This window comes from Sminthopsis crassicaudata, chromosome 3, assembly GCF_048593235.1.
Source record: "Sminthopsis crassicaudata isolate SCR6 chromosome 3, ASM4859323v1, whole genome shotgun sequence".
In the NCBI taxonomy this organism is placed as follows: Eukaryota; Metazoa; Chordata; class Mammalia; order Dasyuromorphia; family Dasyuridae; genus Sminthopsis; species Sminthopsis crassicaudata.
Genome location: NC_133619.1, coordinates 252,491,330 through 252,506,563, shown reverse-complemented (window position 1 = coordinate 252,506,563; position 15,234 = coordinate 252,491,330). Strand labels below are relative to the sequence as shown.

Sequence of the window (15,234 nt, the reverse complement as noted above, 5' to 3'; positions counted from 1 at the left end):
TTCAAGCAATGGTTTGTAATGAGCTATCACATCTTCTTTGAGATATTTTTAGTTATTTCATTAATAGTTTAACTGGTCATGAGGCAAAAAAGTTTTCAGTTTTTTGCATGATATTCAATGAATTGAGAGTCTATGATTCCCCAGGAAGCCCTTGTTTGGATCCCTACATTGCATGATGAATCAATATATGGAAAGTATTATAGCATCATGGAAAGTACATTCAATTTGAATTAAGAATATGGAAATTGGAATTCTAGTAATATATATGCTGTGAACTAAGTATGTGATTATGCACAAGTTTCTTATTCTTTTAGTGTCAGTTTCTCCAGTTGTGAAATTTGGATAAAGTGAGTAGTGTGCTAGAAAGAGATGCATTTGGAGTCAGAGGTCCAAATCACACTTATTAAAATATCTGTGTGACCTGAAGTCACCTGAACCTGTATGAGCAGCAAATTTCTCATCTTTAGAGCGAGGGTGTCATATTAAATACTTTTAATGATTCTTCTAAATCTATAAGCTAAGAACTAAATCTCTAAGCTAAAGTTCTAAATTCTATAAACTACCTAATAAGCTTTTTAGAAGTCAAATTTGAAAATACATGCAGAATTCTTTAGCTTAGCATGATTGGCACATAGTTGCCATTTAATAAATATTGGTTGACTTTATAGATGTAAAGTGCTGTATAAATATGAGCTACTACTAATATTTTAGTAATCTTGCCTCTTTGACTCTTGAAATTGCATTAATCAGTTAATTATTTAAAAAGTATTAACATCTACATTAGCCATTTCCATGTTTTTTTCTTTCTGTTTCCAGTGAGAAGAAAAAACAAGAGACTGTATTTGAAATATTTGATGTATCTCAATTCATGTTTTAAGAATCATTTCATATTATTTTTACCATATTTTTTCTCTTTGTAGTATATGTATGTGTGCACACATGCTAATTAAATTGTTTATAGTTAATTCTGCTGTATCTCCCAAAAATGATATAAATCTTAATATAAGGGCATGAAGGGTGGTACAAAGGAAAGAACATTATAGCACATATGAGAACACATGCTAAGCTAAAAAGTTTAATCAGAGGGGCCGGACATTTAATATTCAATTCAGTGTTCATTAAGGTCTTTTGATGAGCAAAACACTGCTAGGCTTTCAGAATACGCAGGCAAAAAAATCCTCAAAATGATTCCTACCTTCATAGAGCTTATATTTTTCTTGAATATATTATCAAGATACATTTATATGCTCTTGAATTATGTTGTTATTTAGAATAATAATGTTGCTATAATAATTATTATTATTAATTTTGACACTGGGTCTCCCCATGAGTATTTTCAAAACATATATGTGTAAATTGTTCTATACATACTAAAATTTATCAGTTATTACTCTGGATGTATATAGCTTCTTTATATGTCCTTTATAATTCATTTGGATATTTATAATAGACAAAATAATTTATTTACTCAGTTGTTCTTAAAACAACTTTTGCTACTGTATATAATGTTCTCTTGGTTCTGCAGTTGGTTTTGCTTTTCATTATTTTGTGCAATTTTTTTCCTTGTTTTTTCTAAAATCTTTGAGCTCATCATTTCTTAATAGCACAATAATTGCCATCACAATTTTGTATCACAACTTATTAAACTGTTGCCCAGTTGATGGGTATCCCTGCAATTTCCAGTTCTTTTCCATCACAAAGAGAGCTGTTATAAACATTTTAGGACATATAGATTCTTATTTTCCTTTTCCCCTGATCATCTTTGATAATAAACTAAGTAGTGGTATTGCTGGGTCAAAAGATATAGGTAATTTAATAACTCTTTGGGCATAATTCCAGATTGCCCTTCAAAATGGTTGGATTATTTAATAATTCCACCAACAATGAATTAGTATCCCAATTTTTTTTTTTTTTACATCATTTCCAACATTTGTCATGTCCTTTCATTTTAGCCGAACTGGTTGGTGTAAAATGATATTTCAAGGTTGTTTTAATATGCATTTCTCTAATCAATAATGACTTAGAGCATTTTTATATGACTATTAATTACTTCTATTTGTTGATTGAATGTCAAAATAAGATGAAATCTAATGAAGTTAAGTAACAATTCAAGGTACTTTAATAGGAAGTATTATTGAATTTGATAGCCATCTTTAGCACCTGCAAAACATCAGGAACTGGTATAGAGAATACTTGTTGTATGGGGCCACATAGGAGGGATACAACATGTACCCAGATACAGTATAGGATGTGACAAGAGAAAAACAAAGATACATGCAGTGTATCAAGTACAGTAATACTTGAGATGAGAGTTCACTTTTAGCTGAGATATTTGTAAAAAGCTGATGAGGTAGATTCTATGAGTCAGAAAGAGATAAGGAGAAAATCCATTTCAATAATAGGAGATTTAAATACATAGTGATTTACATATAGATAAGAGATCTATATCAAATCCAGGGAATAACCACCAATCCAGTTTGGCTGCAATGTATTGTACATAAATAGATATAACATGAAATAGGCTTGTGAAGGGAATCTAGCTGCTAGACTAAGGAGTTTATATTTAATCTTCGACATGCTTTTGAAACAAAGAATGACAAAAATATGTATTTGGGGAAGATTATTTTGGCAGATACATGAGGAATAGAGAAGTGAGACACTGGACACATTAAGAGGATGATTAGATTTTTAGGAGATTTGAAGATATGCAAGAAAAGTGTTCAAAAAGAAGTGTTCAACCAAGTTTTTTTTTTTTTAAATCTCTTTTCTCCACCACTTAGTAGCAAAAGTTCTCTAAATGAGTCATTTTCTGGTAAGTCAGAGGCCATATAAGTAGAATAAAGGACATTCCACACTCAGAATGTACATAAGCTAGCAAAATTAATTGAAGGATATTTTTATAGCAATTTGAGATCCCTGATAAATTATTGATGAATGAAAACACGAGTACAGTGTGTTTCTTTTAAGCACTTCAAAGTAGAGTGTATTTTATTTTGGTTCAGTAGATCAGATCTTAACTTCATCGGACACAACACAAATGATTTTTCAGTTTCCTTTTTATATACAAGAACTATTCCATCTCTGACTGTATCAATGATGTTTCAACAATTTTCTTCACTTCCCACAAATTCTACAACAGTGATTACTAGGGAAAGAATGTTCATCTGTTTTATTTGATTGAAAATTTTTGCTTTGGGAAATTTAAACATTATAAATGGTAGGAAAATAAAGGAGGGAGAAAAGGAAAGAAGATGAGGAGGATCTGGCTCGCCTCATGGTTCATTATTAGACTTGATCTTATAGTGTTTGCTGGGGTCTTTTAAAGTTTGGGAGGTTTTACTATGTCTCATTCTTTGAGATGCTAATTGTCTGCAAAGACAGTTATAATTTGTACAATCATAACTCATTAGATGTTTCGCTAAGGAACCTCAAAGATCATGAAACAAACAAAAAAAAATCAGCAAATGGGAAAAAATGACAAATTTTATTTTGGGCTGAATTTGAGCCAATCCTTAACTCTTCCAAGCCACTCTTGAGAGCTACATAAGTAAATTCAAAGGGATAAACCACTAGTTGTGGAAACATCAAATAAGAATAGAAGAAAGGGTATATACACAACAGAAACTAGTTAACAGGGAAAATGGGAAGCTGGCTCTGTTTTGGAATATGATGAATCTGAGTACTAGCAGGAGATAGAAAATTAGGTAGAGATGAAAATTCAGAACTCAGAACTAGGGATATCTTTGCAGTTTTGCTTTCTAAGTGAAATACCTTCATATGCAGCACAGGAAGATTAAAGCTAGTGACAATCAGGTTAGTCCTGAAGCATCAGAGATTCCTTCAATTTACTTTGTAGATGGGGAAGATAATCTTGTTAAAAAAATTAATAACACTTGAGCTGATTCTTGAAGATTGGGTAGGATTTAAATAAGTGGACAAGAGTGAGAAGAAAAGGGTATCCCTAGTAGAGAGAATAACATGAATGCCATATTAGAATGAGTAAAGTGACCTAATTAGGAGATATAAAGGATATTGTCCTGGTTGGAGTAAAGGGTAAAATGTTGAAAAGCAATGAAGCAAAATCCCTCAATGGTAAACTAAGAAATTTAAACTTCTTTCTGCATGCAATTTTTAAAGGGGAGTTACATGATAAAATTAACATACATATCATAATTTACATGCATATACCACATATATATATATATATATATATGTACATATAATTAAAACATAATCATTAGCTTTCTGGAGGTAGTATGCAAAATGAATTAGAGAAGAGACAAAAATGGAAGAAGCCAATATGGCTATTGAAGTCATCTTGAAAAAACTAAAGAACACATGATATTTTCACTAATGCTGAAACAAAAGACAAAGACTTTAAAAGAGAAAAAAAAGATAAAGATAATTGTATCATACTTTGGATTTTATTAAAATAATTTGATATATTGAATTATATTATTTTTCTAACCACAATAATTTTTAGTTTGCAAGTATGATCTTCAATATTACAATATTGGAGTGAAAATTCCATGCATTATTTCAAATGAAAAAATTGCACATGTACCACAGACATATCTTCAATGTTTTGGAATATACTTACAAAATAAGGCCTTAGTTAAGCATCCTAACCCAAATTCTTCTTCCTTTTATAAATAATACACAGAAAGCTTTTTAAGTTAAAACTTTTGCTTCAGAATAGTAATACTGCACCATTGGATAATATTCAAATCTTAAAACCTTAATATACAAGACAACCTTTATTAAAAAAATATCCTAGAATTTAATTCTTCTAATTTAAGAAGAGATATCTTTTAAACAGTGTGAACAAATTCAGCAAACTATTAAAAATGTGTTAGGATTGCCTCAGTGTTAAATGATTACACCATTTTGTGGTATGGATGGAGGAAGGTAAGCAGAATTTACTATTTCTGGAGAAAAGACAGCCTGTGAGACTAATTTTTTTCTAAAGCAAGGTTTACCATGGCAACAAATTCAATATAATTCACAACTAAGAAGTCCTGCATTAATTAATTAATTAATTAGCCCTTTGACTCATACTAGGCTAAGCAATGCAAAATTAAAATCTCCAAAGGAGGTCCTAATTTTGTTCTTGTTATGATTCAGACAGTGGAACAATATGATGCAATAATGATACTTGCCCTAGTTAAAACTGTGTCAGAGCTTCCATTCTAAAACCCTACTTTTCAAAAGTTTGTGTTTTGTAGATGTTGAAAGTAGAGTAACAGAAGAACCTTACCTAACAGAAAATAAAGTAAGAGTTCAGACAATGTTTGCTGGTTTTCCTGTTAGTTTATATGATTAATAAAATAGATTACTATTAAATTTATATCTCCAACCCTAACTTCTCTCCCAAACACCAATCTCATATTCTATATTTTGTACATTTTGAAATAGATGTGCTGTACATACTGCAAACTTAACACATATTAAATTGAACTCATTATTTTTCCCTTCATCCCTCTCCTATTCCTGATTTCTAGTCCTGCAGGCTTGCAACCCTAAGTGTCATCCTCCCCTCCTCACTTTCTCTCACCTTCCTTATCCAATTTGTTGTCAAGGGCTGTTGATTTCACTTTTGTGAAATCTCTCACATATGCCCCTGTCTGTCCTGTGACACTGACGCCCTCCTTGAACAGGCTTACATCATTTTTCTCCTAAGACTATTTTAATAGCCTGATTGGTGGTCTTTCTGCCACAATGATTTCTGTACTCTAGTCCATCCTTCACTCAACTGTAAAAAAGATTGATTATGTCACTCTCTAATTCATTAAGGCCTTCTCCATCTTGTTAGCTCTACTAAATATGAAAACTCCTTACCAACAGTTAAGTGAAATTTAGTTTTTTTTCTTGACACTCAAGACCCTCCACATTATGATGCCATCTTACTCTTCTAAGCTCAGTCTACTTCCCTTCATATACAGTTTGTTACAGAGAACGATAGGGTCTCATTATAAAAAATAAGCATTTAATGAGTTTTGGTTGAATTTGCATTAATTTATTGGTATATTGCAGTTAAAGATTGAATATACTGTGATATTTCAACTGAAAGATACATAAACAAATTCATGAATTTTGCTTTGGCAGATTTTCTTTAAAAAAGCTAAAATTATGCTTAACAAAGCTTTGGTTTTGAGTATAATTATTAGCACACATTTTGCTAAACCGAATATCTATAAATAAAATGCAAGATTTCTGGTACCAAAATATGTTTTCATTTATTCTGGACTGTAATCCCAGAAACAGACTTTACTTAACTATAATTTTATTTTAAATATGAAGCTCAACAGGCACACAATTCTAAAAATGTATCCATTGTTCTTAGTCCATTTATAGACAAAGTCAAAAGATATGCAAATAAAACTTACATTATTAAAGGAGTGAATAAATTGTAACTTTTTGGCTATAAGCCATTATTTTAAAATAATCAATATCTTTCAATAATAGAGATATAGTTTAATTGGTTTTCTTAAACTAGAAATATTTTTGATATTAGAATCCTACATTAGCAAGTTGGGTGTCCAACAATTTATAATATGATGATTGACAAAAACCAAAAGTAATAGCCCTTTTCTTTCATAGCCCATGGCTCCTAAATTTGCTTTTCTTTATAGATATAATGAGGTTGAATGCATTTTAAAGGGTGGTAACTATTGATTATTTAATGGAAGATGTTAGTATGAGAAATGCTGAAGTAGCTCTATTTAGTGCTCTCCTGTGCATTATGTAAGATGGTAGAAAAAATGCACTAACCCCTATTAATATTTGATAGATGTGAGGCAGTATATTACAAAACTATCCTTGGTATCTGATCCAACCAGAAGGAAGGATTTTTCAAGCATCTGGATTAGGAATAACTGATCTTCCCACTCACATTATTTGTAAATACAGCAAATAAGACCTGCCCCAAAATGCTTTCAGAATTGACAATACAAAGAAAGCCTTTAAATACCATCATTCCTACTACTCAATTTAAAATGATTAAATGGTATAGAAAATCATTTTTAGATTAACAAGCACCACATGAGAATATTTAATATTTTCCACATTTTTATTTTTTTAATTTTTTAATATTTTAGCCCTTTCTTTTTCTCTCATTTTAAGCCCAAAGGAATTATTCAGGAGGAATATAAAGTGAGTGTAAGGTGCTGTTGAGACATTTACATCATGTCTGACTCTTTGTGACAGCATTTGGGATTTTCTTGCAAAGTCTGATGGTCTTTTCTTAGTTCTAATTCTTCTTGACCTAATGACCTATCTTACATTTGATCTTACTAACTATTGTTAGCCCCTAAATACTTTTTTTTTCTCCTGGGGAGAGAAGCCTTGGGCAAACAAGTACAGTTAAGAAAAAGGTGAATCTCTATTTAAATTCTCATCTATTCTGCTGACTCATCCTATAAAGCCTAGTTCCTAATTATGCTTATTCCCCTAAAACTCTTTTCTGTCTTCTCTTATTTATGTATATTTTATGGGTGACTTTTATCTACCAGTTTTCTGCCTTATGGGGACAGGAAGAAACACCAGATAAGGGGAAAGCACTACTTCATCCTATAAAGGTAAACTTTCCTGGTCTTTTCCTCCCAAGAAAATAACAGAGAAAAACCATTCCATCCAACTCTCTCTGCTTGTCTATGGTCTGGACTGTTGCTATGTACCTGGAAAGGAGGAATAAATGATTCTAGTGTGCTCTCTTTGTTGGTCTCCTGACCTAAATTGGCCTTCCTATAGAGAAAGGAGAGAATTGTTGTGCCATAAGATCCTCATGTTGATCCCCTCACCTGAGCTCCATAATACTATGGGAAGCTTCTAACTTGAGGAAAACTATATAGAGATATTGTTAACCTATTTGAATTCATTCATTATTGATTGGCAAACTCCAACCCAGTTACACTATCCCACCTCAATGATTCTGAACTCCAGTCTATCTTTATTCAATCAACCATTCTGTCTCCTGCTTCTCAATGTTTTAATTACATCTATATCAGTGTAATTCTCCTTTTCCTCATGTCCAAGTCTAAAACTATTTATCCCTTCTGTTGTGCTCTCTGGAATGCTCAACCCATTTCATTTAAAATATTTCTTTTTCCCACTTTTATATTCTGCCTCTCACTGAAACTTAGTTTCTTCCTAATGATATAGCTTCCCTGGCTACACATTCCATTATTAGTTCTTTTCATTTATTTTCTCTAATTTACTGATCAAAATGAGGTAATACCTCATTTTACTACTAATACAACTTGCAACTTTCTCCATGACCATCATTTATTAACCACTCCTTTTCTGAGGTTCATTCTATATTTACTATCCAATCAAAATTCTGATAGCTATTGTTAAAAGATGTCTAGGATATTCCTCTTTTTTCCTCAATGAATACAATAACTGGCTCATGAGTTTTCTCTCCTCCTAATCCCTTGCCACCATACAGTCAGAATTTTGCTCTCTCAAACATACTAATTTCCATACTCCTTAATTATTTCATTTCACCTTGCTTTGTTAGTGTTGATCATCATCCAGACATATACCATTTCTGTGTTCATGAACTCCGAAATTTCCTTATCTAATTACACTATGTTGTTATTTCACTTCTTTCTCTACCTTTCAACCATAAACCCTATTCCCTATCCATAAAATGACTTCTGATTCCCTGAATTTTCAATTATTCTGCAGGTGATCATCATCGCACTGATTACACTTTTCACCCATCACCATCTTGATGATATAATTCAATTCTATACTGCTGATTAAAGGTGGAGAAAATCACAAAATCATGTTGACTGGGTCTATTACAAATGGAGATTACATATTTTGAATTCAGTACTTATTATAACAACAATAATTTTGTACCTTCCTAGTTGACTCACTAATCCACTAACCACATTCCCTTTTCTTCCATCCTTGAACTGCCAGTGGATCCTCCTCCCCATCATTTCCACTAAGAAACTTGCTTCATATTTCATCAAAAGAAATGAAGTTAATTGCTGAACACTCATACTCTCTTGTTCCCTTCTACCTATCTGACCAATCATTCCTATTTTCCTTTGATGGATTTTCATCAGGTTCATGCCCGCAAAAAAAAGCATGTGTTTCCAAGGGTTCTGTCCTGGGTCCTCTTTTCTTAATAAATTATTTCAGTTGATTATCTCAACAACTTCCATTGATTCGACTGAATTATCACCTTTATACTGATGATTCTCAGATTTACTTATCCAAAGTTTCTACTAACCTCCAAATTTTCACTTCCAAATATTTATTAGAAATCTTGAACTAGATGTCCCATAGACATCTTAAACTCATCCCATCCAAAAATGAACTCTACATTTCCCTGCTAAGTTTTCATCCTTCCTAACTTTTTATCTCTGTTAAGAGTACCACCCTCTTCTCAATAATTTAAGCTCAAAACATAGGTTTCATTTTTATTTCCTTAACACTTTCATCATGACTTTCATGGAGTCCAATAATCCTTAGATGATCTCTCCTAGATCTGTTTTCCAGGTCTGTTGTTTTTCCAAGTAGGTATTTAACATTTTTTTTTCTATTTTTTTTTTTTTTTTTTTTTTTTTTTTTTGTTTTGCTTGACTGATTGTTGGTGTCTCCTCGAGTCATTCATTTCCATTTGTACAATTCTGATTTTTAATGAATTATTTTCTTCATTCTTTTTTTTATTTCTTTTTGTAATTGTCCAATTGAGTTTTTAAATGAGATGTTTTGTTCTATGGAATTTTTCTCCCATTTTGCCAATTTTATTTTTTAAGGAGCTATTATTACCAGAATCAAAAAACAAAACAAAACAAAAAAAAAACAAAACAAAACAACCCCCCCCAAAAAAAACAACCCTTATTTGATATTAAACCCCTTCATTGTATGGCATCCATCTATCTTTTTCAGTGATCTTACTCTTTACTTACCCCTTGTATGTTTTGATCCAGTCACACTGGCCTCTTTCCTGTGCTTCACATATGACACTTTATTTCTAGATTCCAGACATTTTCATTGACGTTTCTCCATGTCTGATTTCCTTAGCTCTATTTTCTGGATATTGTGACTTCCTTCAATTCTCAACTGAAATCCCACCTTCCACAGTAAGACTTGCCTAATACCCTTAAATGCTAGTGCTTATTCTTTTATCTCCATCTCTATTCTGTGTACATAGGTTGTTTGCATATATTTGTCTTCATGTTTTCTCCTCCTTTAGATAGAGAGCAGTCACTTAAATGCTTGTTAGATGATGTCTAAGTTTTTCTAGGTTTAACTATCTTCATTATGCAAATGACTCACAAATCTATATGCAGCTACTTTCTCCCCTGAGCTCTAGTACTCCATCATCAATTGCCTATTGGACATCTCAAACTGAATGTCCCAAAGCCATGTCAAACTCAACATGTTTCAAACAGAACTCTTTATCATTCTATACAAACTACCCTCTCTTACAAACTTCCCCATTTTTTTCAAAGATACTTCTATTCTTTGAATCTCTCAAACTTGTAATTTTAGCATTATCATCAATTCTTTCCTCTCTTCCACCTCTCATGTCTAATCTGTTGCCAAATTTTGATATCTCTACTGTCATGGGATCTCGTATAATGTTTGGGCTAGCTTTCTGCCATAGTCTGACTCAGTTTCCTCCTTAGTGCAGGACGAAGGAGAGCCACCACTAGGCTGGTCAAAGATAGAATGTCTATCTTCTGGTCCTTCTTACCCCTTTTATACCTCATTGTAATTACATCATTACAGCTTATTGAATATGGATGAACTAGAGAACCATTACATCACTATGCTAAGTACTAAGTATATATGTGAACTAGGAAACAATCATCTCATCAATTCCACTGAGTTAACACCTTGTTTCAAATATACTTGTCCAGAGCTCTGGCCCTTTACAATCTCTCATTTGATGTTTCAACATAGCCACCACTTGAATTATCACCCTTCTTCTACATTACTATAACAGTTTTGTAACTAGTTATTTTCACTTGTGTCTCCTCACTTCAACCCATTTTGCATGCTGCTATAAAAGTTATTTTCCTTCACACAGATATGACAATTTTCATAAACTTATTACTTAATAAAGTCCAATAATCTTCTGTTGCCATTAGGATAAAATTATCTCTGGTTTTTAATGTCCTTCATTAAATGATCTTCACCTTTTTTCCCCCAGCCTAATTATATATGACTCTCCCAACAATACTCTTTGAAACAGCTAAACTGGTCTTTCAGTTCCTTGGGCACAGCACAGCATCTCCCACTTCTGTTCCTCTGTACTGGTCATCAGTGGCATCTACAATGGATGCCACTCTTTTCACATCTACCTCAACTAATCCTTTCTCCCTTCAAGATATAGTTCATGTATCACCTTATACCTGGAGCCTTTCCTAACCTAACCCCTTTCCCCTCCCTCTCTATTTTGTATTTTACTACTTTGCATTTATTTGTATTTATCTTCTTCATATATATGTAAATATACATATATATCTTTATTTGTTAATATACATATTCACATACATAGCTATTTGTGTTTATTTTCTTCATATATACATTATATATAGTATATATATAATACATACATATATCTTTATTTGTATATATACTTTTATGTGTGTATATATATATATATATATACATGTTATATAGTGATGGTGTTTTTTTTTTGTTTTTTTTTTTTTTGCTTTTGGTCCTCTTTGAGAAAAAGGATAGCAACCATATAATATTTACATACACACATATAAACACATAACTCATGTGTGTGTATGTGTGTGTGTGTGTGTGTGTGTGTGTGTGTGTGTGTGTGTGTGTGTGTGAGGGATAGTCTCTCAAGTTTTCTTCCAGATCTAAATCTATTATCTATATCCTAATTCTAAGATCTTATGATAATGAGTTGGAAATATTTATATATTAATCCCTGTAGTAGGAAGTAAAACAAAAGACCTCCAATGTTTAATGCAAAATAAGATAAATGCATATGGGTTAAGTCTTTAAAGTAAAGTGAGTTTATTTTTTTGATCATAGACAATTGCCATATTTTGCTCTAATTCACTCTGCGCACATCTGATTCACAGCTTTGTATTAGGAACTTTGTATTAGGCAATAGCATTCACGAGCTATATTCACAAATTACTGAAACACATGTGGATAACAACCATACTTTGGTTTCTGTAATGGTATAGTTGGTTATTAATCTTCAAACTACATAAGAGATTAGGCTAATTATAAGGCATGGACTCTTGAGAATTAAGCAGTCTTTAAAAATCTATTCTTAGATTACCAAAATATCTTCATATTAAAAACATCCTTTCTGTTGAATGTGAGCAAAATTAACAAAAGTTCTTATTGAAATCTGAATCCTTGAACTCTGAAAAAAAATATGGAGGGGTGGTGTTTGAGGTATTTACACATTGAATGTGAAATATATTTGTTTATTAATTCTCTCACAAAGAATTAACTATTGGGCAGTTAGAATAAATTACTTGATTTTTAATAACTAGAGGCTTTAATATTAAACTCAAAAATAAATTTTGCTCATTTTATTTATTATGTGATAGTAATTCTTATAATTTGAAAATATTACAATTCATGAGAAGGGGAAAATCATCTTGATATTTGCAAAAGATAAACTTCCTAATTATAATCCATCTCCTATATAATATTTTACATTAAAAAATTTATAGCTGATAAATTTATTTCTGTTTTCTTTTCTCATTTATAGCGCAGCAGCAGCTTTGGAAATTTTGATCGTTTTAGGAACAATTCCATATCCAAACCAGAAGATTCAAATGAGGTAAGTATAATTCAGTATTTCAGTTAATTCATAATCTTAATACACATCACAAGTGCATTTTACAACTTTTTTGCACTGTCTCATTGCATGTTTGTTTGCTTTTCATTTTGCTTATGCTGTTTTGTAAATCCTTCTCAGAGGACCTACCAAATATATTAAACAGTCTAATTCTAGGAATATTTTGTGGAAATCAATGCAGATATTAGGCTGTTATTATCTTTCCTTTTCAATTCAACAGCTTGCTTATTTTTTTTTTTCAATCATATATGTTTCTACATGGTGAACATGCTTGCCAAAAATAACTTCTTCAATTTATTGAGATTGTTATATAGACACATAATCAAAAATTAAAAAGCCTAAAATGTAAGCTGGCAGCTTTTGTAAAACACTATAATTTCAATTACCTAAATAAGTATTGGTTGACTATGCATAGTACAAGGCAATTTGCCAGATGATAGCATATAAATACCACAAAAGAAAACTAGGAAACTTTGGAACTGGAGCAAAGAACACAAATTACACCTAGAATAAGCAGCCTAAAAAATGCACTCAGGAGTAGGATGGCAGGGGAGAGAAAGGTCAGACATGATGGGAAACAGAGCTACCAGAACACTAGTTCCCATTGATGAAAGGAATGAGTACCACTTGAACTGCTCTTGACTAGGCCAACTCAGGAAAAGAATTGTGCTGACTTCTCAGTATTCTAAATAATCATTCTTGAAAATTCAAATTAAGTTTAATTATTTCTTCATACTTATATGGGTATCCAATAGCAGATCCTTTGGGTGAAGACTGAGTGTTTCAAGCAAATCCTCATAAAACTCAGAAATCATGAAAGAATATCCAATCTGTTAAAACTGGAAAGAACCTTAGAGACTACCTTCTTCAAATTCCTTATTTCATATAGAGACCTAGAGTCTTTTAGAATACACATTATAATCTGGGGTTCCTGATTCTTTGTCTACTTATCATTTAGTCACATTGTTTGAAATTTGATCTTCTGAGATTTTGCTACTTATTTGGCTTCCAAATGAAGACCTTTCTGAATAGTGATATGGTGACTCAAACAATGTGAATTGATAGGAAGGGTGGCCTCTTTGTCTTTGGGACACTCTGACCCCAAATTTATCCTTCCCAGGGAAGATAACCCAATAGAATTCTGGGGAAAAGGAGATTGTACCAATCCCAAGCTTGGGTAGATGGAGTACAACAAGTGTGAAAGATATATTCTCTCTCTCTCTCTCTCTCTCTCTCTCTCTCTCTCTCTCTCTCTCTCTCTCTCTCTCTCTCTCTCTTTCTCTCTCACACATACACACACACACACACACACACACACACACACAGGAAATTCTTCTCTCCCTTAGACTGTGCTGGAGTCAGATACTACCAGGCCTCTATTCTTTCCCTACCTTGACCCAAAGGAGGAAGCTACAATTGATCAGCAATTTTGGTAATTTTCTGGGTGATTTTTCACTATATTATATAAAACTCCAAATCTCTAACAGTTCTGCTATGCTATTAGCCTTCACTTTGCCTTTTTCTTTTAGAGGAATACAATTACCATCAATGTCTTTTAATTTCCCAATATGAAATAAAATCATCCCAACCTATTTCCAGCTCTAAGAGATAGCCTCTGCCCTCAAAAGAACTCATGATACATTTTTGGAGATAGGACATGAATGTAAAAATGTAATTTACAAATTGGTATATAAAAGTCAGATAAGTGGTTCAGAAAATAAAGGCAAGTGGAATTCAGAGGAGGAGAAACAACTGATAAAAACATAATTAGTGAATAAGAATAGCATTATTAAGTAAGTGCAGTGGGTCTAAAATTTCATAAGTCCATAATCATATTTGAAATACAAATCTCTGATATAACATACCAGGAAATGCTTTTAAAGACTAAACTGTGAAAATTAGAAGTAGGAACACCTTGGAGTTTTAATATAGTTACTTTATAATATTTTTATTGTTAAATATGTTCAATAGTTTTCTTATGAGGAAACATAACACTGAAGAATTAAAAAACAGAATTCTCAAACATGAAATTGTCTAAGAGGCACAGTCAGGAAAATCTGAATTCAAATCTGTCTTTTGAATTTCCCAGATTTGTGATTCTGGTTAAGTCACAACTTTCTCTGCCTCAGTTTTCTGATCTGCAAAATGAAATAACAATAGTACTCACTCCTCAGGGTTGTTGTAAATATTGAATGAGATACAATTTTAAACTTTAACTGCTCTATGTAAATGGTAGTTTATTATTATTATTATTATTATTATTATTATTGTTTTTATTCATTCAGGACTTTTGGAAGAATCTGAATATTTTTATTAGAATAACTTCAGAGTATAATCAAGAATATAAGAATTAGCAAGATAAGTATTATTTGAGCTTATTGGAGTTTGTTGAATCTTCTGTAACATTCAGCATAGTCAATTTA

General features: G+C 31.9%; 1 protein-coding gene across 3 annotated transcripts in view; it reads left to right on the top strand.

The window, feature by feature from the left end:
* SAMSN1 (SAM domain, SH3 domain and nuclear localization signals 1) overlaps window positions 1-15,234 on the top strand; it is a 178,521-nt gene that overhangs the window by 142,155 nt on the left and 21,132 nt on the right. For all 3 annotated transcript variants that reach the window (XM_074300439.1, XM_074300438.1, XM_074300437.1), the window contains one exon: window positions 12,722-12,793. In XM_074300439.1, the coding sequence (XP_074156540.1) occupies window positions 12,722-12,793 (72 nt within the window). The remainder of the gene's footprint in view (window positions 1-12,721; window positions 12,794-15,234) is intronic.